General features: G+C 45.4%; 1 protein-coding gene across 1 annotated transcript; it reads right to left on the reverse strand.

Moving 5' to 3' along the window:
• Positions 1-1,342: 1,342 nt before the first annotated feature.
• On the reverse strand, positions 1,343-24,158 carry LOC144695348 (zinc-binding protein A33-like). The gene is made up of 6 exons (XM_078566246.1): positions 23,733-24,158; positions 23,547-23,642; positions 23,220-23,453; positions 22,119-22,141; positions 18,107-18,225; positions 1,343-3,137 (listed from the first exon to the last, which is right to left on the reverse strand). The coding sequence occupies exons 1-6, from the start codon at positions 24,141-24,143 to the stop codon at positions 2,587-2,589; spliced, it is 1,434 nt and encodes a 477-aa protein (XP_078422372.1). The 5' UTR covers positions 24,144-24,158; the 3' UTR covers positions 1,343-2,586.
• Between the last annotated feature and the right edge of the window lie 147 nt (positions 24,159-24,305).

Below are 24,305 nucleotides of genomic sequence, written 5' to 3' on the forward strand. Positions count from 1 at the left end.
TTTCTGCTGCTGAGGCAAATTCATATTCATACTGTCACTGCCCATTTCATCCCGTGGGCTTCAAATTTTCATGTTAGCCTATTATATGACTTTTTTCAAATGCCTTTTTGGAATTCTATAAATACCACATTAGCCATATTACCCTATCAATCCTACCTGTTACCACATTAGAAAACTCAATCAAGTTGGTTGGACACATTTCTTTTGAAAAATCCGGGCTGGCTTTCCTTAAGTACTCCACACAATTGTCTACGTGTTTTTTAACTGTGCCCAAGGTTATCACTTCTAAAAGCTTTCCCAGCACAGAGGTTAAACTGTCTTACCTGGAGCTGCTGGATTTATTCTTAGACCGTTTCTGAACAAGGATGAAACATTTACAATTCTCCAGTCCTCTGGCTCCTCTCCTGTACCTAAGGGGATTGGAAGATTATGACCAGTGCTTCTGCAGGGAAGTTTAATGGAAAATTTAATAGAGAAGTACAAAATCATGAAAGGTTTGGAGAAAATAGGGAGAAACTGTTTCCAGTGGCAGAGGGTTCAGCAACCAAAGGATACAGGTGTAAGGTATTGTTTAAAAAAAATCCAGAGTGAGATGAATACGGATTTTCCCGCAGCCCATTATTATCTGGAATGTACTGCCTGCCAGTGTGGTGGAAACAATATTCAAAACTAACTTTCAAAAAGGGATTGGCAGTGGGGGAAAAGGAACTGGACTGGGACCAGTTGAATAGCTCTATCAAGGTGCCTCTCCAGACAGAGGGGGCTGATTGACCACAGTCAGTGCATTGTGATTTTACGATTTTGCATTGCTTCCTACCTGAAGCAGGCTGGCATTTCCACTGCCCATCTCAGGTCCCTATCCGCGGGAGTGATGGCTGAAGTACCAGAGTAAACTTCAGGACAATTTACAGGCATCTGTCACTCCATTTACTCCATCCAGAAGCTCTTAAAATCATCCAGGTAAATTTGGAATGGGGGCTGTAAGGACCCAGACTCTGGAGCAATTTGTAAATAAAACAAATAGCATGTTTAGTTTCTGTTTCTTAGATTTAATGATGAACTGTGTCCTTTTTGAGAAAACGGCTTCTATTCCACTCGTTTTCAGATTCTTTTCGTTAAAGAACCAATTTACAAATGTAATCATGGACTCTCAATGTAAATTATAATGCTATATAAAAATGATAATATGAACAGGTTACATGTACAGAGTTACATATTTTTAATAAAATAGGTAACTACATAATAGTGATTTAAGGACTATTTCACTGACAGGAAAGTGATGAGACAGAGCAGACAAACCAGAGATAAATGATAACTGTGACTCCACATTTTTTTTGCAAAATATACTTTATTCCTAAAATATCTAAAAGAACATTTCAAAATGACCATCACAGAAATTGCAATGATATTCAAATGATCATGTTGCACTCGGAGGAGCTTCAGTACAAGAGAAAGCCCATGACAAACATTCTAATGCAGCAACTGAACTACTTTTCACATGGTTAACACTGCCTGTTAATGGCATACATACCCGATCAGTTCACACATCACGTTCAATACAGACAGACTATCACATCAGTATTCACAACAGTGTCACATCATTTACATGCTCAAACAGTCTCGAAGCACGTTCACATTTTAACGTAAACGAAACCGGAAACACCCCTCCAATTTTATTACAGAGTACCCACTTGGATATGACAGTCTGGGAAATATTTACAGGCGTGTACCAACCCAGTCCAGTTACTCAGTGTTATTGAAACATGGTGAGAGTTTGAAGAAAGTCAAGATGACAGTTTTATCGCGATTACAAGAAACAAACCAATTAGAGATTAATATAAACAGAAAATAATGGAAATACTCAGCAGGCCAGGCAGCATGATAACGGCACTTGCTCACTGCCTGAGCCCAAATTGAAGACAGACGAGTATCACAGCAGCAGCTGGTCTTCCACCTCCCCTCCTACCGAAAGGAAATATCAGACTCACCGCTGAAAACCATGACAGCCGAAATGTCCATCACCGTGAAGAAGGGAGAGAATTCGGGAGGTTTGGGGGTGGAAATCTTGACAGCTGCTCATGCAGGGATAACACTAACTCCTGGGAATTTATACAAAGCGGGGAGCTTGTCATTTCCCCCACTTCACTTCCTCCCCCTCTTGTGCTTTTCTCTCTCTCTCCCACCCTCTGGAGAAATTATTTCCTGGACCCCCCGGGAAAGACTCCCCGGACCCCAGTTTGAGAATCACTAAACTGATTCATCTCAAACAAGCTGATGTCCCACCACCTTCCGCCTGTGGAGCAACATTACAGGCAGGAAGGTCACCGGGTTCCTGCAGTTCACAGCTCATTCTACCCTGTAAGTTCCTCTCTACAATTGAGCTTCTATTTGTTTCTTCTCTCCCCCTCCTTCTTTCCCCCAGCCCTACAGAGGTCCTCGCTGATCTTTCAGTTCCCAGTTCCCATACAGGGTTTATACCCGGAATGTTAACCTGGCTTCTCTCTCCACCTGTGACTGAGACCCACACCCATCAGTTTACAGCTGGCAGGAGGCAGGGAGACGGTGTGAAATTATGGGATGGATCTGTTAGTGACCTTGAATCCCGCAGATTCTCAGCGGGGCCGAGTTTTTCCCGCCGTCATTCGGTCCCGGGTGGAAGATGGGAAAGATTCTCCCAGTGAAAGTGTGGGTGAAAGTGTGGAGATGGGACATGTTGTCCGCATTGTAAAATGACACCTGTCCACCCTCATAGTCCAGGAAAACCCCGATCTTCCGGGGATTCACACTCGGGGTGAGGGGGGTTTCAGAGGGGGAGGTGGCGGCTAAATAACCAAATCCGGGAACCAGCCCCACAACCCACAATCCGGACTCGAGGATCAGGGAGATTCCCCCTTTCCTGTCCACAGACTCTCGGGCCACTCCGAGCCCCCACCGAGTCTTCTCCCCCACCTCCACCTCCCAGTAATGTCTCCCTGATGTGAATCCCTCTGATCCCAGGACACAGACCCAGGGATCAAACCTCTCCGGGGTGTCAGGGAGCCGCTGCCGTTTGTCTCCGAGTCTCACACTGGTCCGGTCCTCAGACAGGATGAGCCGGGGATTCGCTGTGTTCAGATCCAGAGTCAGAGAGGCTGGAGCTGGGGGAAAGTTAAAATAACACAGTCAGTGATTTAGAGAGAGGGGCTGGGGAGGGGGAGAGAGTGTGAGGAAGGGAGAGAGAGAGAGAGAGAGAGGGAGAGAGAGAGAGGGAGAGGGAGAGAGGGAGAGGGAGGGAGAGAGAGAGAGAGAGAGGGAGGGAGAGGGAGCTGGAAAGAGATGGAGGGGGGGGGAATGTGAAGTTGAGGAGAGAAAATGGCAGCAGAGGAGGGAGCAGGAACGTGGAGAGGGAGAGTGTGGGTGGACTGATGGAGAGGAAGAGGTGGGAGAGAGTGAGAGCAGGAGGGTTTGAGAACATGGGAGCCGGAGAGAGAGAGAGAGAGAGACCAGCATGACAGAGATTGGGAGAGTGGGTAAGAAAGAGAGGGTGGAGTAAAGAGAGCAGGGGGGGTGGCAGGAAGTGTGTGGGGATGTGAGAGTGAGATGGAGGGGTAGAGAGTGCAGGGGGGCAGGGAGAGTGCGAGGGTGAAAGTGAGATGAAGGGGTAGAGAGTGCAGGGGGGCAGGGAGAGTGCGAGGGTGAAAGTGAGATGAAGGGGTAGAGAGTTCAGGGGGGCAGTGAGAGTGTGATGGTGTGAGAGGGAGAACGAGATGGAGGGGTAGAGAGTGCAGGGGGTCAGGGAGAGTGCGAGGGTGAAAGTGAGATGAAGGGGTAGAGAGTGCAGGGGGGCAGGGAGAGTGTGATGGTGTGAGAGGGAGAACGAGATGGAGGGGTAGAGAGTGCAGGGGAGCAGGGAGAGCTTAAAGGCGTGAGAGAGAGAGCGAGCAAGAACTGGAGGGTGAACGCAAATCGGGCAGAGTGAAAAAGAGAGAAGGGGAGGAGATAATGGCTGATCTGATTGGATATATTCAATGACCCAGCCTCCACTGCTCGCTGGGGAAGAGAATTCCAAACACTAACCACCCTCTGACAGAAAACAAATTCTCCTCATCTCAGTCTTAAATGGGAGACTCCTAATTTTAAAACTGTCCCCTATTTCCAGATGCCTCTCCAAGGTAAATGTCCTCTCGGCATCCACCTTGTCAAATCCCCTCAGCGTCTTACACGATTCAGTAAGATCACCTCTCATCCTTCTAAACTCCAATGAGTAAAGGCCAAACCTGTTCTACCTTTTATCATAAGATAATCCATTCATCCCAAGAATCAGTCGAGCGAATCTTCTCTGAACTGCGTCTTATGTAACTATCTCATTTCTTAAGTAAGGAGATCAAAATGGTACACAGACTTCAGATGCAGTCTCACTAAGACCCTGTACAGCTGTAGCAACAATTGCATAGTTTAGTACTCGATTCCTCTTGCAATAAACATGAACATTCCATTTACCTTCCTAATCACTTGCTGTACCTGCAAAGTAATTTAGTGATTCATGTACCAGATTGTCCAGATCCCACTCTACTGTAGAGTTCTGCTGTCTCCCTTGGTACATTGCAAGGCCAGACCCCAAATTTGTTACAGTCCCAGGCAAGACCCTCAAATTTGGTTATGATCTGCTTAGTGACCATTAACTTTTTTATGTTAGTCGACCAAATTTGAAATCCCAGTTGCTTGCTAAGAGGATAAATCCATAAGATTCCATGTTTTGAAACAAACAGAAGAATTTTACTAACCAAGAGTCAACAATGCAAACAGATAATATTACCTCTTATATTCTAACATAAAGAATTAACATGAGGTAAACATTAATTAACAGGAAAACTGCGGTCGAACACACCACAAACCATATGGTTAATGACAGACACGAGTAAGGCAAATCACATGAACTTGCTCATAATCTGCAAAAATGTCAATTATCACCATTAAAAACCCCCCAGAATAATGGAGGATCAAAGGACAAATATCAACAAGGAACTGCAACACAATATTATTAGGTAAAAAAAGAGTACAAGAGAAATTAATGGGACCTAAAGGAGATAAATCCCCTGGACCTGATGATCTACATCCCAGAATGTTGAATGAGGTGGCTGTAGAGAAAGTCGGTGCATTGGTGGTCATCTTTCAAAATTTGAGTCACTTTGGAATTGTTCCTGCAGATTGGAAGGTGGGAAATGTAACCCCACTATTTAAGAAAGAAGGAAGAGAGAAAACAGGGAATTACAGACCTGTTAGCCTAACATCAGTCGTAGGGGCAATGCAAGAGCCTAAAATAAAGGATGTGATAACGGGACGCTTAGAAATAATGGGAAGCTTGGGCAGAATCAACATGGACTTGATGAAAGGGGAATCACGTTTAACAAACCCCTGTTGGAGTTTTTGGAGGATGTAACTAGGAGAATAGGGAAAGGGTAACTGGAGGATGTCGTTTATTCAGATTTTCAGAAAGCTTTTGATAAGGTCCCACAACAGAGGTGTGCAAACAAAATCAGAGCAAATGCAATTTGGTGGAATGTACTGGCATGGATTGAGAACTGGTTTATGGGCAGAAAACAAAGAGTAGGAATAAATGGGTCATTTTCAGGTGATCAGGCTGTGACTAGTGGGGTATCGCAAGGATAGGTGCTTGGGCCCCAGACATTCACAATCCATATCAATGATTTGAATGTTGGGATCAAATGTAATATTTCCAAGTTTGCAGATGGAAGTGTCAGTTGTGAGCAGGATGCAGAGATGATTGAAGGAGATTTGGAGAGGCTCAGTGAGTGGGCAAAAATGTGGCAGATGGAATTCAAGGTGGAGAAATGTGAGGATATCCACTTTTGTGGGAAAAACCAAAATGTAGGGTATTTCTTAAATGGAGAGAGGCTGGGAAATGTTAAGCATAAAAGGGACTTATGTGTCCATGTTCATGAGTCACTGAAAGCCGGTACAGCAAGGAATTTAGAAGGCAAATGCTATGTTGGCTTTTATTGCAAGATGATTTGGTTACAGGAGTAAAGGTGTCTTACTACAATTATATATCGCCTTGGTGAGACGGCATCTGGACTAATATGTGCAGCTTTGGTCTCCGAACATGAGGAAAGGTATATTTGCCATAGACTGAGTGTAATGAAGGTTCACAAATAAATTCCTGGAATGGAGGGATTGTCCTGAAGATGCAGAAAATTTGGATTTATTTTAAAGTGCCAGCTAGGACCAGCAACTCGGTTGCCAAAGCATACACAGACAATCACAGCCTTACATGAAAAATAAAAACTTGCACAAAGGGCTCAGCTGTAAATTTGCTATTAGGAAATGGGAGACACACATGGGCAGGGACTCAGGATGACTCGATCAAGAGATGGGGAAGGCCATTTAACACCATTTGATAGCCCCGAAACACACCCAGTCAGCCCCCGTAAACCTTTTGTCTAGAACAAACGCATATTCTTTGTTGTCTCCCAAAAGGATAATGCCCAGTCTCTGCAATTACTGTACAAGAACACAATGATCAGATTATTGTGCTGTGGCCTTTATCTAACTAGCACCATTAAGTTGTAACTGGTAGTAAAAAAATATATATTAACTGTGCTCATTTGAACCTCGGTGGAGAAGCGCCTGGATTGCCCAGCGTTAGCTGCCCACATGTGTAATAAAGGAACCACTTGAATATTGCATCTGGACTCCGAGTGTTGAAATTTTGTACCAGAGTATTCCTCGGACCTTTCAGTCCTGTGAGCAAAGATGAAATAGACGGGTCCTTTGCTCTCTGGAGTTTAGAAAAATGAAAGGTGATCTCATTCAAACATACAAAATTCTGACAGGACTTGACAGGATAAATGCAGGAAGGGTGTTTCCCTGGTTGCGGTGGTGGGGCAGTCGAGAACTAGGGGACACAGTTTCAGATTAAGGGGCAGGTCATTTAAGACCAAGATGAGGAGGAATTTCTTCACTCAGAGGGTGATGAATCTTTGTAAGTTTCTGTCCCAGACGGTTGTGGAGGCTCAGTTACTGAGTATGCGCAAGACTGAGATGGATAGTTTTCTACATATTAAAAACATCAATGGATAAGGGGATAGTGCAGGAAAATGATATTGAAGTAGAGAATAGGCCATGATTTCATTGAATGCCAGAGTGGGCTGGAAGGGCTGGACGATCTACTCCTGCCAAGAGCAGTTCTACTCCAGTATCTTGAAAGGGTTAAACAATTTTAGTTAGAATTGCCTGTTAGTAACAATAAAATATAAGCAGAAAAGCAGAACGGGAGAATAGCAGATGTGTTTCAGACAGAATAAGAAAGGAGATGATGGGCAAGGCAGTAGAACAAAGAACAAGGCCAGGGAGTGAGTGGCTGTTGTAGTCTGGAGGCACAGACTCCTGCACAGTCAGCAGGAGATGGTGGTCTTACGAGGATGAGAACAATGTCGCGTGTCTGTACACACGGGAAATAAGTGACAAAAGCCGAAGGCCTCTTTAAGCATATGATTGTGAATTGACAAGATTAGATTATGAGTCTGTGACTAATTGTGTATAAAAAGATTTCGCTGTAATCTGCACAGCTCGGTCAAGACTGCCCCACGCTGTCTCTCCCTACGTACGCTTGAATCACTAATGAAAGATCGTGGCCTGTACCTGAGTCTCCTGGTAGTTTGTAAGGCAAATTATAACCTGCTGACAGCAGTTCCACTCCAGCATCTCAACACAGGGACGGTCCCAGCACCTCAGCTGAGCTGCTGCACCAGCTGCTGCTCCCAACTCTTTTAACTCAATACAAATGAACACAAATGGTTGTTCACTGACCTTTGAATTCACCTGTTAACCTGTGATCTCCCAGCAGGGTTCAGCCCCCCTTGCCCTGAGACAGGATCTGAATGTATCAACCCTTGGTACATTCTGAACCTTAAATGTTACAATCTCCAGACAACACAAAGGTTATTCCCACAGGTGTGAACTTACAATCGCTCCACACCAAAAATACACAGTCAGAACTCCAACAATATAGTTTTAATCATCCTCTCTATTAAAATAATACGTTGCCTTGATATTCTTCCTGCCAAGTGGACAAGTTCATGAATTTGGACATTATAATCTACCCGATAAATTAACTAACAATTAATCTATCTAAATCCTTTTGTAGACTCTTCATGTGCTCTTAACAAGTTAAATTCCTAATATCTTTGTGTCATGAACAAATTTAACTACCAGACATTCGGTCCCTTCATCCAAGTCATTGATATAGATCGTAAATAGTTGAGTTCCCAGCGCTCATCCCTGTGTCACTCCACTAGTTACAGCTCAGCAACCCAAACACAGGAGCGGGATTGGGAGAGAGAGAGAGAAAAAACGTGTGAATAGAGAGAGGGGAGAGGGAGGGGGAGGGGAGGGAGAAAGGGTGATGAAGGAGTGAGAGATTGGGAGGGGTGGGGGTGTGGTCAATGAGTGGACAGAGTGGAGCCAGAGTTAGCTGAAGGGGACAGTGACAATGGTGGAAGGGGAGGGCTGAGATGGTGGAAGGGGGAGTGGAGAGAGGTTGGGAGGTGGAGCGGAGAGAGAGCAAGGGAGAGGGAGGGGAGAAAGAAAGCTGGAGGGTAAAGAGGGGGGGTTGCGAGGGACAGTGTGCGGGACAGGGAGGACAGGGAGAGTATGGGACCAAGATGAGGGAAGATGTGCGGAATGGGGAGGGAAGACTGACTGGAGGGAAGTGAGTGAGAGAGGGGATGGATGGGGAGTGGAGTATGTGTAGGAATGGACGGAGAGAAAGAACAAAGGCCACGGGACGGGAGGTGGAGGGGAGCAGGGGACCAGGAAAGTGAGATGAGAGAGAAAGCAGGTGAGGAAGGAGGGTTGTGAGGAAAATCTGCAGGGGGGGAGGCAGAGGGCACATGGGAGCAAGAAATCGAGGAAGGGAGGACTGGGGGGGAGGGTAGAGGGAGTGGGTGGTGAGTATAGAGAGTGGGGGAGGGGAGAGAGCAGAGATGCGGGAGGAGCAAGTGCAGATTTGGGTGGGTGATATTGGGGAGACAGTGGGTAGGTGAGCGTAGAGTGTGAAGGGGCCAGGCAGCAGTGGGAGGGGGATGGGCATTGTGTCATACAGTGTGGACAGGAGCATTGAGGAGCTGAGAAAAACACTGCTGCCTCCCCCATCTCCAAATTGTAAACAGGAAAATAAATGTGCTCAGCTTTTCACTGTCGCCCACATCCATGTCCAGGAAACCCAAGGCTCAGGGCTTGAGTCTCAGGACATCCCACTTTTTGGACAGAGTCCAAAACAGCACCAACATTAGCAGATGGATGGCGCCTAACGCCTGTTTTCGGGACTGCCCTAGTCCCTTAAAAACATCCCAGCCCAATTATGAGTTGGACTAGATAATGGAATCTTATGGTGCAGAAGGAGGCCATTCAGCCCATCGTACTTGTGCAGGCTGTCCAATTTAATCTTCTAGTCCAGCTTTTTGCCCGGATCCCTGCATATTAGTCCATTTGAGAACATCTTCAATTCATTTTTGAAAGTTCCTATGAAATCCACATTTTCAGATAATGAATTGCAGATCATGAACATAGTCTGTGAGATTTCATTTTTGCTCATTACCCCTCTAATTCTTTTGGTGATTATTTTAAATCTTAGCCTTTAGTTACAGACACACTTACCAGAGTAAACAGATTCTCCTGATCTGCTCAATAAAGCCCCCATAATTCATATTCCTGGATTAAATCTCCCTTTAAACTTCTCTGTTCTCGGGAGAGCATTACCAGCTTATCCAACTACCCTGTAAACTGAAGTCCCTCATCAGTGCTATTGTGCTGGTAAGTACCCCCTGTACCCTCTCCAATGTCTTGACATCCTTCCCAAAGTGTGGTGCCCAGAAATGCAGAAATTACTCCTCCAGAGTCCTATTTGACGTGCTCATTGGTGCAAACACTGCACCTGAAACTGCTCCTTTCTATACCCGTGCACTTGCACACGAGGGACATGTTCACCATCCAGATTTTCTCATCCAGAAGGCAATCAAGAGTCAACAGCAGATGCTCCAAGGTGACATGGAGACACAGAGGGAGGGGTTGAAATTTGTCATGGACGGTTGTGTGACTTGGACAACACTGAAGTAGCAGCTTGGAACACATTCCACTCAATATCTGTTTCCATTAACTCCGATGGAGATTGATATTGAGCACGATGTAAGCTGGGTTACTGATTTACTGTCTGATTTTCACATATTGCGTTACCATCCAAACAAGGTTTACTCTTTCTGAAACTCTTTTTCAACTGTTTAAAAATAAAGACAGTTTTAACTAAACACACAGACATTTCAGGACATGTCATTGAGGTGGTGGCTCACCAACAGGCACTCCATCTACAGCAACTTTCATAGACAATGGCCTCTCTGGATATGTGTGAATAGCTTTCTTACTGCCTTATCAAGATACAGATATTACATCCATAGCTGGCATACACCTGGAGATATCCCCTGCTGAGAGCAGGAAATGACCACATGCAGGTGGAGGGATTGATAAAGCATGAAACACAATTGGATGACCCGAATCAAGGTATTAACTTATATATCAAGGGACCAGGGTCAGAAAGGGATATAAAGCCACAGCCACAAGGACAGCCAGGAAAGCGTGACGTGATCAGTCACAGGAAGTCGTGCAGGAGAAGTCATTCAGCAGACTGACCACGTGGGAATGGGCTCCGACAAGCGGATCTCACTGAACAACTGGTGTTGGAAGTGTATATTATTGCATGGTTGGTTAATAAAGGTTTTGAGGGGTTGTTTAGGTTGGGCCTGTACACATCAGATCTCAGGGTCGGGAGGGCATGTGGAGGTGGATCAGAATAATGCCCAGTGGAACGAAGGGAGGTTCAAGCATGACAGAGGGGAGTGGAAAGCTGATATTGGGTGGGTTAATGTGATGGGGGGAAGTTGGTGGGTGGCAGGGGGAAGGGTAGAAGTTGGCGGATGAAGTTTGGAAGGTGACACACACCATTCTTCAAATCTGGCGTTGACCACGCAGTTAGTCAGTAAGTAAGATGCCTCGAAGTGGGAGCAAGGTCTTTTTGGTGGGTGGTGCTCAAGGTCAGCGCAAATGGCCGACTAAAGGCACACCCTAATAATTATGAGGTAACTGGATGTCATCCATGCTCAGTCGTGTTCTCCCCTCTATGGTGAAGCCCACACGTCAGCAGGTTTATGCCCATCTCATCACATCGAGATCCCAGCAAGGTATGGAGCTTCCATTCATTCTGTCCATTCGCCATCAGCTGCAGTCAGAGGCAGGGATGAATGGAGAGAGAGAGGTGGAAGCCTCCAAGGAGCACGGGTGGTGGCCAACTCATGACTCCAAAACTCCATACCCCCAACTGAATGGTCATGCCTGACAAGGGCTCATGTGTTTAGTCTTTCTATGTTACCAAGGCACTGGTCTCTCTGTAGGGTCTCGAGGGTAGTGGAGGGTATTAAAGGAACTATCTCGGTGATTGCCGGGCAGGATCCTCAGGGACAAGGAATACCCCAAGCAAAAATGGCTGATGATGCCAGTTCACCACCCGCAGAGTACTGCTGAGGAGATACAATGATGGCTATACCCCCACCAGGTCCCTGACTGAGCAGATGATTGAGCTCCTAAAGATGAGGTTCAGATGTTTGGATGGCTCAGGCAGTGCTTTCCCATACTGAGAATGTCTCAGATCATCATTGTCTGCTGCACCCTGCACAGCCTCGTGATACAAAATGGGGATGCGTTGCCTGAGCGAGACATGGGGAAGCAAGATGTCTGCTCCCATGAGAAGGACAATGAAGGGGATGGGAGGGCCAGGATGTGGCCAAACCACATGCAGAGGCTATAGCTGGAATATGATGTGGTAGACAGGCCCATACCAATCTGATAGTTACCAGATTCTGGGCAGAGTAAGCTTCCGGGACATTTGTTGAACTTTTTGGTTTTCTATCCTTTGGAGGCTGGAAGGCCCCAGCACCTTCTTGTTTACTGACCATAGGTTTCGCAAATGTACCTTTATTTATGAGAGCAGAATTAAATTGCAGTAGTGACATCTTCCCTGCTGTTGGTTTGAGCCTTGCATGTGCTCAACTATAATAAAATGCTGAACCCTGGCGCCAAATGCGCTTATTAGGATCTGCACCATCTCCTGCAACCTCAGGCACCTGTAAGTAGAATTGTGATTTCAGCAATGCACTGACAAAGTCCTGAACACGACAGATTGGAAGGAATGTCAAATCTAAACTTTCCAGAGATGCACTATCCTGATTGGGCATTCTGAATACACTTGTGTGTCACTGACTGAAAGCTGACGCATTGATCCCAAGTGAAGCCCTAGATGGGTCCATTATTAAAGAAGTTCAAGGCGGGCGTGACCTTCAATGCCACCAGCATTGGATTCCCTCCAAGCCCTTATGGCCGCAGCTCATTGTGGAGAAGCTGGCAGATAGATCCCGGGATCTACGAAGCCACCTCCAGCATTGCCTTTCACCCATTTGTAGATAAGAGCACCGCCTGTGATACACCTGTGGTCAGGCCAATGGCCGCCATCTTGACTTCCCTGAGGCCGGCTCTTGCTAACCCTGACACCTGCTCTCAAAGGGGAGCCGACCTAGCAGAGAGCTCTTTCAACCATAACCAGACAGGGAGGAGCAACATGAGAACGTTTGACCCCTATAAATCGCTGCTCCATGCATATTGATGAGAAATTTTCATGTTCCTGCGCCCCCCCCCACCCCGCCAGTCACCACTCACACATCATAATCGCATATCCTTTGACATGTTTATCATGCCAACAAGTTTAGGGGTTACTTTGTAGTCCTCTCACTGAGTGCCTCACCTGCACTATGCTTTGCTGAGGTGCAAGGCCCCTGACCATCCAGTCACAGAGACCCCTACAAGTCTGAGTCTCAGATGGACTTTAGCTTAAGTGGAAGACCGTGATCTGTCATTGTGACACCCACAGTCAAGGAAAACCTCTTTCCTGCATGGACCCTGCACAGGACAGTTAAAGCTGCTGATCATTCACATGGATCTCCTCACAGTCCTCAGCACAGGTCCAATCTACACTCCCTCTCCTCGTGCTCTAAACAAGCAACGATCCTTCAATGATATCCAATGCACTTTGGTTAGACACATGGCAGCATGATATCATCGCCATAACAGAAACCTGGCATACGGAGGGGCGAAAATTGCAGATTACCATCCCTGGATATAGAGTTTTCAGGCAGGGTAGAGAGGGGGATAAAAAAGGTGGGGGTGTAGCATTATCGATTCAAGAATCAATGACAGCTGAAAGGAGGGATGACATCCAAAATGAAGCATCAAATAAGGCCCTATGGGTGGAGCTCAGAAATAAAAAAGGGGCAGGCACACTACTAGGAGTGTACTCAGGCCCCCAAATGGTGGAATGGGGCAAATATGTAGGCAAATTTCTAAGTGCAAAAACAATAGGACGGCAATATTTGGATGCTTTAGCTACCCTAATATGAATTGGGATGCAAACAGTGTGAAGGGCACAGAGGGCACAAAATTCTTGAACTGCATTCAAGAGAACTTTCTTAGCCAGCACATAACAAGCCCAACGAGAGGGGGCGCAATTCAAGATTTAGTCTTAGCAAATGAACCTGGGCAAGTGGATGAAGTAGCAGTGGGTGACCATTTTGGAGATACTGACCATAAGACAGTTAGATTTAACACCATTATGGAAAAGGGTAAATAGAAAGCAGGGATAAAAGTTCTAAATTGGGGGGAGACAAATTTTACAAAGCTGAGAGGTTAATTGGCGAAAGTGGACTGGGTAGAGTCATTAGACGGGAAAATGTTGTCAAAAGCAAGATTCTATGGGCACAGTGGAGACATGTCCCCATAAAAAGAATGGTGATACTGACAAATCTAGAGCCCCCAGGTTACACAGAAGCAGACAGGTCAAGATGAAGCAAAAAAAGAAGGCTCATGGCAGTCACAAAAAGCAAGTCTAGAGGAGTATAGAAAGTACATGGGTGAAGTAAATATGTAAATTAGGAAAGCAAAGCGAGGATTTGCAAAAATGTTGGCAGGTAAAATCATATAAAACCCTAAGGAGATTTGCCAGTACATTAAGAGCAAAAGAATAACTAAAGGAAGGGTAGGGCCTATCAGAGATGTACATGGTAACCTGTGCGTTGATGCTGAGGATGTGGGCAGGGTTCTCAATGCGTACTTTGTCTCAGTCTTCACTAAAGAGAGGGATGATGCAAACATTCTAGTTCAAGAGGAGTAGTGTGAAATATTAGATAAAATAAGTATAGTGAGAGAGGAAGTAATGGAGGAACTGACATCCTTGAACGTGGATATATAACCAGGACCACATGGATTGTATCTCGGGTTGTTAAAAGAAGCCAGGGAGGAAATAATGGATGCCCTGAGGATTATGTTCCAATCCTCACTAGAGACAGGTGAGGTACCAGATGGTTGGAGGTCTTTGAACATTGTACCATTATTTAAAAAGGTTGTGAGGGATTGGCAAGAAAATGATAGGCTGGTCAGCCTGACTTCAGTTGTGGACAAATTATTGGAATCAATTCTGAGAGGCAGGATAAAGTGTCACTTAGAAGGGCATTGATTGATCAGGAATAGCCAGCATGGTTGTGTAGGGGAAGATCATGTCTTACTAACTTAATCGAAATTTTTGAGGAACCAACAAGCAGGATTGATGAGGGTAGTGGAGCAGACATTGTCCACATGGATTTTAGTGAGGCATTTGACAAGGTCCCACATGGCAGACTGGTCAGGAAAGTGAGATCACATGGGTCACAGGGAAGGTGGTGAGTTGGATCCAAAATTGGCTCAGCAACAGGAAACAAAAGGTAATGGTCGATAGATATTTTTGCAAATGGAAAATGGTTTCCAGTGGTGATTGACAGGGCTCAGTGTTGGAGTCCTTGCTGCTTGTTGCATATATTCATGGTTTGGGCGTAAATGTGGGAGGTATGATTGGGACATTTGCTGATGACACAAACATTTTCCCTGTAGTTGGAAGTGTAGAGGGTAGCTGTTATCTCCAGAATTATATCAATGGTTTTGTTGAGTGGAAAAATTGAATTCAATCCGGATAAGTGTGTGTAATGCATTTGAGGTGGGGCTGAGGAACGTTGGCGTGCATGCCGCATATCCTGGAAGGTGGCAGTACAAGTGGGTACAGTGGTCTAGACACCATATGGAATGCTTTTCTTTATTGGATGAGGTATTTAAGTCCAAGGCAAAGACGTTGTGATGGAACTGTATCAGATGCTGGTTACCACAGGGCACAGATTTACAGTGATTGGTAAAAGGATTAGAGGGGAAATGAGGAAAATATTTTGCACCCAGAGGGTGATGGGCGTCTGGAAGTCTTGGCCTGGTTGGTGATTTAGGCTGAAATACTCAACTCATTTGAAAGGTACCTGGATCTGCACCTGAAGTGTTGTATCCTGCAAAGATATGTACCAGGAGCTGGAAATTGGGATTAAAATGAGCGGCTAGTTTCTTTTTTCTTTGGCTGGCGCAGGCCTCTTACTGCGCCGTAACTTTTCTATCATTCTATGGTTGCAAACCTTTTATGTGAGGCCTACTGCCACCTTTGATAATGGAGATAAAGTAGACGAGCACGCCACCAAAATCTCCATGTGCGGTCGACAAAGGATTTAGGCAAATGCACAAACATCTCTTTAATATTACACCCAAATCCCTCTTGCAGTCAAGAATAATGTGCAGCCTCTGATTTTCTACTGTTAAGAAGACAGCGTAGAGCTTCAGTCTCTTAGCCTTAAAACTGCATCCGTGCCACTCACACAGCAGATTTAACACTGATTGAGTACTCGTGGCAACCACCACATCTCAAATCAGGGCAACAGCTGCAGGAGAAACAATGACCTCGATGATCCATCTTGGTCTCCTTCCAACGTTACCAATGTCATAGATGCCAGTCTTCAGCTGAGGCAACTGACTGCACATGATCACAAGTAAGGGATGAACTCACTGGAAACAGCAAAGGCAATGGACACTAACAACATCCCAGCTGTAGTACTGAAGATTTTAACTCTGAAATTAGTGACACCCATAGCCAAATTGTTCCAGTCGACTTACAACACAGCCATCTGCTCGACAATGTGGGAAATTGCCCAAGTATATCCTGCCGACAAAAAGCAGGACAAATGCAATGTGGACAATCAATGGTCCAACAGTCTACTCTCAATCTTCAGGCAAGTTGTAGAATGTGATGTTGACAATGCCATCAAGTGGCACTTACACAGCAATAAAATGCTTATAATCCTCTGTTTGCATTCCACCAGAGCCACTTGAAATCGAATCAGTTAGATAAAAATGAAATAAAGATGGGCAGGTGATGTGTTGCAGTTGCAGCAGGTGGGGACCAGAGGCTACCCGTCTGATTTACGGCAACCACATCTGCAGTAAGTGTCTGCAGCTTGAGGAACCTCAGCTCTGAGCTGATCCACTGGAATCCGTGATTTGGACAGTGCAATGCACTGAAGAGGGGTAAAGTTACCAGAACATTTTGTTCCAGGAGGCAGTGACACCCTTAGGTATTCCGATTTGTTCAGTGGTCAGGGAAAGGGAAGAAAGTCAGGTTAGAAAGTCCAGCCTTTGCAATTGCCCAACAGATTCAAAGCCCTTGCACCTCATGTGGACGAGAGCATGAATGCAGGGAGGATGAGCAAACTGACTATGGCACAGTGGTGCAGGAAGCTATCCAAATGCAAAAAGGAATGTCATTGTAGTAGGGGACAGGTTAGTTAGGGGGATAGAAACTCTTCACTTCAGGCAAGTGCATGCATTCCAAAGGCTGTGTTGCCTGTCCTGTGCCAGAGTCAAAGTAATCCTCTCAGGGCTGGTGAGGAACTTGGAGTGGAAGGAAAAGCATCCAGTTCTTATAGTCCCCGTGGATACTCATATTGATAGGACTAAGAAAGAGGTTCTACTGAAAGAGTATGTGCAGTTAGGCACTAAATTCAAAGGTAATAATCTCAGCCTGAGGCATCAGCTGATTGGCATGGAGTGAATACGATCAGAGAATTGGATGTGTGGCTCAAAGATTGGTGTTGGAAAAATGTGTTTCAATTCATGGGGCACTGGCACTAACGCTGGGGAAAAAGTGAGTGAAACTATTAGAATGGCCTTCACTTGAACCACGCTGGAACCAGTGTCCTGGCAAATTGTACAACTAGGTCTGTGGAGAGGACTTTAACCTAAAGAGTGGGGGAGGGGGAGGAATTGTTCATGTGTGGGGAGGTTTTGAACATCCATGAAGGCCCTGCCTTTTCAACCTCACCCCACACCTGAGGTGTGGTGACCCTCAGGTTAAACTCACCACCAGTCGTCTCTCTCTAATGAGAGCGCAGCCGATGGTCCTCTGGGACAATGTTGACTTTCACTTCACAGTTTTCATTTCCTTACTTAAGGGAGTTATATTTATGTCTTCGAAGCAGTTCAGGGAAGGTTCGCTAGGCTGATTCCTGGATGAAGGAGTTGTCTGATGAAGAAAGTTTGAGACATTTAACCCTATACTCTTGAAGTTTAGAAAAATTAGAGGTGATCTTAGTGAAACATATATGATTCTGAGGGAGCTTGATAGTGTTGATAGTGGGAGGATGATTCCTCTTGTGAGGGTATCTAGAAGCAGTGGACATAGTTTATAAATCAGGGGTCTGTCTCCCTTTTGAGATAGAGATGAGAAGGAATTTCTTCTCTTTGAGGGATGTTAGCCTTTGGAATTCTGTTCCACAGACAGCAATGGAGACCAGGCTGTTGTATAGACTCAGGGCTGAATTAGACAGATTTTTGAATGACAGTGGAGTTAAGGGCTATAGGGAACAGGGAAAAAGGGCAGTTAAAGCCACAGTTAAATGAGCCATGATCTTATCAAATGGCGGGACAGGTTTAATGGGCCAAAAGGCCTCCTGCTGCTCCTATTTCTTATAATCTTATGATGATCATACGACTACAACCCCTCACTGGAGGAACGTTGGATTTCCTGTTTCCCCCACACCCCTGGAACTTTGAAGCTCATTTATTTCCTTCACAACTGGAATTATAGTTAGGAAAATTAATATAAAAGTTTTACCAGGGTCAATGGAATTGATCATTTCCCTCCACGCTCTGTACTGTAAAGGTCCTATGTACTTTCCGAAAGACAGGGCTGCAACATCTGCTACTGAGAGTTTCGGAGTGTCATCACTAATCCTGTAAATATTAAAGAATTAATGCTATAAATTCATCCCATTTGAGCATTTTAGACATGATTTAAATGGTGAAGCTACCCCAAAATGCATATCTTTCAGCATTTTTCATATTAGAACAAATGTGATAGAAAGTGAAATTTCTCTCTATAACTGAGCAAAAGATAACTTGGAAATGCAAGGGCAGAGGATGGAAACACTCATGTCCTGCTAAGGCCCACAGCCTGATAACAAATTAGTTGCTTGTATATCACAGATCACAGGAGAAGATAAACATTTAGCCTGTCCACTTGCTCTATTACAAACAAAGCTTGTAGAATAAAAGCAAAGGCTGAAAACATCAACCCAACTCTCCGAGACACCTGCGCTCCTCTACTTCTGGCCAATTGAATATCCCTGATTTTAATCGCTTCACCATTGGCAGCTGGACCTTCATCTGCCGAGGCCCTGAGCTCTGAAATTCCTTCTCTAAACCTTTCTGCCTCTCTATTTCTCTTTCTTCCTTTAAGGCATTTTAAAATGTACCTCATCTTTGGTATTAATATCTCCTTGTGGTTTGGTGCAAATATTCCTTTATATCTTAAAACACGTTTCTGCTTTTGCGTTGATCTTTTTCATTCATTCACATGGTGTGGGCTTCGCTGGATAGCCCAGCATTTATTTCCAATCACTAACTGTCCCTTTAGAAGGTGGTTGTGAGCTGCCTTCTTGAACCCCTGCAGTCCAAGTGGTCTAGGTACACCCACAGTGCTGTAAGAGAGGGCGTTCCAGGAATTTGATCCAGTGGCAGTGAAGGAATAATGATATAGTTCTAAGTCAGGATGGTGAGTGGCTTGGAGGGGAGCTTCCAATTAGTGGTGCTCCCACTCATCTTCTGCACGTGTCTTTCTAGATGGTAGCAGTCATGGATTTGGAAGGTGTTGTCTAAGGAGGCATGGTGAGTTCCTGCAGTGCATCTATTAGATGGTACACACTGCTGCCACTGTTCGTTGGTGGTGGAGAGAGTTAATGATTGTGGATGGGGTGTCAGTCAAGTGGGCTGCATTGTCCTGGATGATGTCAAACTTTCTGAATGTTATCGGAGCCGCACTCATCCAGGCAAGTGGAAAGTTCATCATGCTCCTGAAATGTGGCTCGTAGGTGATGGGCAGGCTGAGTTACTCATCGCAGGATTCCTAGCCTCTGACCTGTGCTTATAGCCATTGTATTTATATGGTTAGTCCAGTTCAGTTTGTGCTCAATGGTATCCCTCAGGATGTTGATAGTGGGGGATTCTGTAATGGTAATAGCAAGCGACGGAATATCAAGTGGCGATGGTTAGATTCTCTCATGTTGGCGATAGCCATTGCCTGGCACTTGTGTGGGGAAAATGTTACTTGCCAGTTGTCAGCCCAAGCCTGGATATTGTTTACGTCTTGCTGCATTTGGACATGGAGTGCTTCAGTATCTGAGGAGTAACAAATGGTGCTGAACATAATGCAATCATCAGCGAACGTCCCCACTTCTGACCACATATGATGGACGGAAGGTCAATGATGAAGCAGTTGAAGATGGTTGGGCATAAGACAGTGCCCTGAAGAACTCCTACAGTGATTTCCTGGAAATGAGATAATTGACCTCCAACAACCACAACCATCTTCTTTTGAGATAGTTATGACTCGAACCAGTGGAGAGTTTTCCTCCGATTACTATTGACTCCAGTTTTGCTAGGGTTCCTTGATGCCACACTCGGTCAAATGATGTAATGTTCAGTCACTCTCACCTCACCTCTGGAGTTCAGCTCTGCTGTCCATGCTTGAACCAAGATTAAAATGAGGTCAGGAGCTGAGCAACCCTGGCAGAACCCAAACTGAGCGTCAGTGAGAAGGTTATTGCTTAGTAAGTGCCACTTGATAGCAATGTTGAAGACCCCTTCCGTCACTTCACTGATGATCGAGAGTAGACCTACGAGGCAGTACTTGGCCAGGTTAGATTTGTCCTGCTTTTTGTGTACATGATATACCTGAGCAATTTTCCACATTGCCGGGTACATGCCAGTTGTACTGGAACAGCTTCGCTAGGGGTGCGATAAGTCCTGGAGCACAAGCCTTTAGTACTATTGCCAGAATATTGTCAAGCCCCATGGCCTTTGCAGTATCCAGTGCCTTCAGCCATTTCTTAATATTACGTGGAGTGAATCAAATTGGCTGAAGACAGGCATCGGTGATGCTGCGGACTTCTGGAGAAGGGCGAGATGGGTCATCCACTGGGCACATCTTGCTGAAGATGGTTGCAAATACTTCAGCCTTAATCGTTTGCACTGATGCGCTGGGCTCCCCATCATTGAGGGTGGGGTATTTGTGAACTCTTCTCCTTACGTTAGTCGATTAATTGTCCACCGCCATGCAACGCTGGATGTAGCAGGACTGCAAAGCTTTGATATGATCCATTGGTTGTGAGATCACTTATCTCTGTCTATCCATTGCTGCTTACACTGTTTGACATGCAAGGAGCCCTGGGTTGTAGCTTCACTATGTTGACACCTCATTTTTAGGCATGCATAGTCCTGCTTCCGGCATGCCCTCTTGCACTCTTATTCAACCAGGGTTAATTCCCTGCAAGGCTCCTGACCAAACCCATGGAGATAATAGCCGAGTGCAGGATATGCTGAGCCATGAGGTCGCAGAGTGTGGTTTAGTACAAATCTGCTGCTGCTGATGGCCAACAGCGCCTCATGGATGCCCAGTTTTGAATGAGGGTATCCTCAATGTGAAGGCAGGAGTTCATCTCCACAAGGACTGTGCGGTGGTCACTCCTACTGCTGCAGAGATAAACAGATGCATGTGCGGTAGGCAGATTGGTGAGGATGAGATCAAGTACGTTTTTATCCTCGTGTTGGTTACCTCATCACCTGCCACATACCCAGTCTAGCAGCTATGTCCTTTGGGACATAGCCAGCTCGGCCAGTAGTGGCGCTTTATGAAAAAAATCGTTCATGAGATGTGGGCATCGCTGGCTAGGCCAGCATTTACTGCCCATCACTAATTGCCCTTGAAAAGTTGGTGGTGAGCTGCCTTCTTGAACTGCTGCATGCCATGTGGTGTAGGTACAGCCACAGTGCTGTTAGGGAGGGAGTTCCATTAACGAGTCACTCTTGGTGATGGTCATTGAAGTGCCCGATCCAGTGTATATCCTGCACCCTTGCCACTCTCGGTGCTTCTTCCAAGTGGCGTTCAACATGGAAGAGTACTGATTCATCAGCCAAAGAGTATGTGAGGGAGGGGTGGGGGGAGGGTGTTGGCAAACGGGTTGCTACGTGGTCATCATCAGTATGTTTCCTTGCCCATATTTCACCCGATGCCATGAAACTTCATTGGGTTCCGAGTCGATGTTAAGTACTCCCAGGGCAACTCCCTCCAAACTTTATACCACAGTGCCGCCACCTCTGCTGGGTCTGTCTTCTCGGTGTTAAGGATACAGGTCAAGGTTCATTACTGGAATAAAAACAAAACCTGTTCCCACTTAACATGTGACTGTCTGGGTTTGGTCAGGAGCCTTGCAGGGACTTGGATGGTCGACACCATGGAAACATGGACGGTGTGGCTCTCTCAGGGTCAGTCGGAAGGCCACAGCCGCACTAACAGCAGTCTGCAGCCTGCAAGTGAGCACTTCAGGACGGCATGGCATCTTGCAATTTAATACAATCATGTGGACCAGTTATATGAAATCTAATTTAATATCTGCAATAAAACATGTCATAACAATAAAAGACTGGTGCTTAAACCATAAGCAGAGTTATTGTCGCCCGATGAACGGCACTTTAATGTTGCGATGGTAACTAGAAAAGAAATTCATAACAAAACCTTTCTGAGTTATTTTACCAAATTGTGCAGAGTTTCAGCAGAAAACATGTCCTACCTTCTCTTCCGACAAGCTTCCTCCTGAAATAAATGAATCACGAACAGTGAGGAGCACAGTAACAGATTTAGAATCATAGAAAGTTTACGGCACAGAAAGAGGCCAGTCGGCCCATCCTGTCTGCGCCAGATGAAAAACAAGCCACCCAGCCTCATCGCACTTTGCATCATTTGATCACCAGCCCTGCAGTTTACAGCACTTCATGTCAATATCCAGACAGCTTTTAAATGAGCTGAGGGTTTCTGCCTCTACTACTCTTACAGGCAGTGAGTTCCAGATCCCATAACCGTCTGGGTGTAAAGGTTTTTCATCATCTTCCCTCTCAGCTTTCTATGCACTTTAAATCTGTGCCCCCTGGTCACTGACCTCTCTGCTAAGTAAATAGGCCCTTCCCCACCCACTCTATCAGGCCCCTCACAATTCGGTATATCTCAAATCTCCCCTCAGTCTCCTCTGTCCCAGGGAGAACAACCCCAGCCTTTCCAATCTTTCCTCATAGCTGCAATTTTCTAGTCCTAGTAACATCCTTGTAAATCTCCTCTGTACCCTCTCTAATTCAATTACTTTTCTGTCATGAGGTAACCAGAATTGCACACATTTCAGGAGGACATAAACAGGGCGGCTGGTGAAATGAGCAGACTCAGAGCATGTTAGATTCAACACGGAAGTGTAAAGTGATGCATTTTGGCAGGAAGGTTGTGGAGAGTCAAATAAACTGGAACTCAACATCAGTCCCGCTCACAGACACAGTGACTCTCACACACCGTAACAGACACACCCACACACTCACAACATGAACTGGAACTGGATTACAATGGGCGGTCCAGGTGAAAAATAAACTTGGCAACACGGAAATAATCACAAAGCAAGTGTGAAGATCAAGAAAACTCATTCTCTGGAGGTTACAGGTATTCTCGGGAATCTACAGACAATGTGGAAGCCGATTATTTCGGGGAGACCGCAAAACTGCCACGAAACAGACAGAAATGTGCTTAACTCCGTTTTTATTTATTCAGTAAATTCTATATTTATTCCACAGTTATCAGTTACTTTGTGACTGTGTGAAGTTTCATTGAACTGACCCGCAATATATTCCCTCACCTTTAAAAATATCAGCTCGTCCTTTTGCTCCATCTGTTTCTGCAACTTTGAGAGCTTCTCCTCAATAGAATTTAAATTCTCTTCAATCTCTCGAAGGTTTTTCTCCATTCTTTCTAGAATCCTCTCCTCTTCTTCCCTGAGATCTCTGAGTAGTCGCTGCTCTTTCTCAGTGAGAATCTGGTGCATTTTAGTGAACTCGGATGTGATGTGGGTCTGCAGACTGCTCGACTGTTCCTACCAAATGAAATGTGAAACATAATTAATGTCCCGCGATAAAGGGAGCAAAACTGACCGAGATCCCAGAAAACCAGAACAGGGAGACCTTACCCTGACTTCGGAAATCTTCCGCTTCTGTTTCTGTTCCGTTTCTCGAACCGCCGATTTCTTCTGTGTGAGAGAATCTAAGGAAGATTTCAGCTGACCCTGGGATTGGGAGAGAAAATCACAGAATTGAAGTGTTAGACCATGAAAATGTGATAAAACTATCAACTTAGAAAATATATCCCCTTTTACCTTGTAGATTTCAACAGCTTCTTTAATCGGCAGGAAGTTGTGAGATTTGTGTTCCCGCGAAACTACACAAGTGACACAGATCAATTTCTTGTCAGTTTCACAAAACAGCTTCACTTCTTCCTGATGTTCCTCACAGTGAAGTTTGCTTTCCTTCTCTTTCGGATCCAGCATTAATTTTCGAGTTTTCTCGGCCAGATTCGCTAAGGCCCTATTTACCCTGAGGTTTCTTTCCGGAAACTCCTCTCTACATTCCGGGCAGGAGTTTTTCTCCTTCTTTTCCCAACACTGGGTGATACAGGAGCGGCAGAAGTTGTGTCCACATTCCAGTGAAACCGGATCAGTGAAGAAATCAAGGCAAATGGAACAAATTGTCTCCTCGGTCAAACTCTGGACCTGTTCTCTGAAAGCCATGTTCACACTCAGCACTTCCTGACTCAAACCGCTTTCAGTTTCGATGTTGCTGCCGCACACCCTCAGTTCAGCTTTTTTCTTATAACGTTCACTTCGATCCTCAGGCAATTATTATTCCATCGTGGTCTATGTCCTCGCGACTTTCACACAGGACAGTAAAAA

This window comes from Cetorhinus maximus, chromosome 21 (assembly GCF_964194155.1).
Source record: "Cetorhinus maximus chromosome 21, sCetMax3.hap1.1, whole genome shotgun sequence".
Classification (NCBI taxonomy): domain Eukaryota; kingdom Metazoa; phylum Chordata; class Chondrichthyes; order Lamniformes; family Cetorhinidae; genus Cetorhinus; species Cetorhinus maximus.

What these genes read in the sequence shown, in the direction of transcription:
- LOC144695348 (XM_078566246.1), bottom strand. Translation starts at nt 24,143, where the DNA reads ATGGCTTTCAGAGAACAGGTCCAGAGTTTGACCGAGGAGACAATTTGT. An exon ending in ACGAGCTGATATTTTTAAAG is followed by an intron (nt 22,142 to 23,219) that starts GTGAGGGAATAT and finishes CATTTATTTCAG; the next exon opens with GAGGAAGCTTGTCGGAAGAG. An exon ending in GATCAATTCCATTGACCCTG is followed by an intron (nt 3,138 to 18,106) that starts GTAAAACTTTTA and finishes ACTTTCCCCCAG; the next exon opens with CTCCAGCCTCTCTGACTCTG.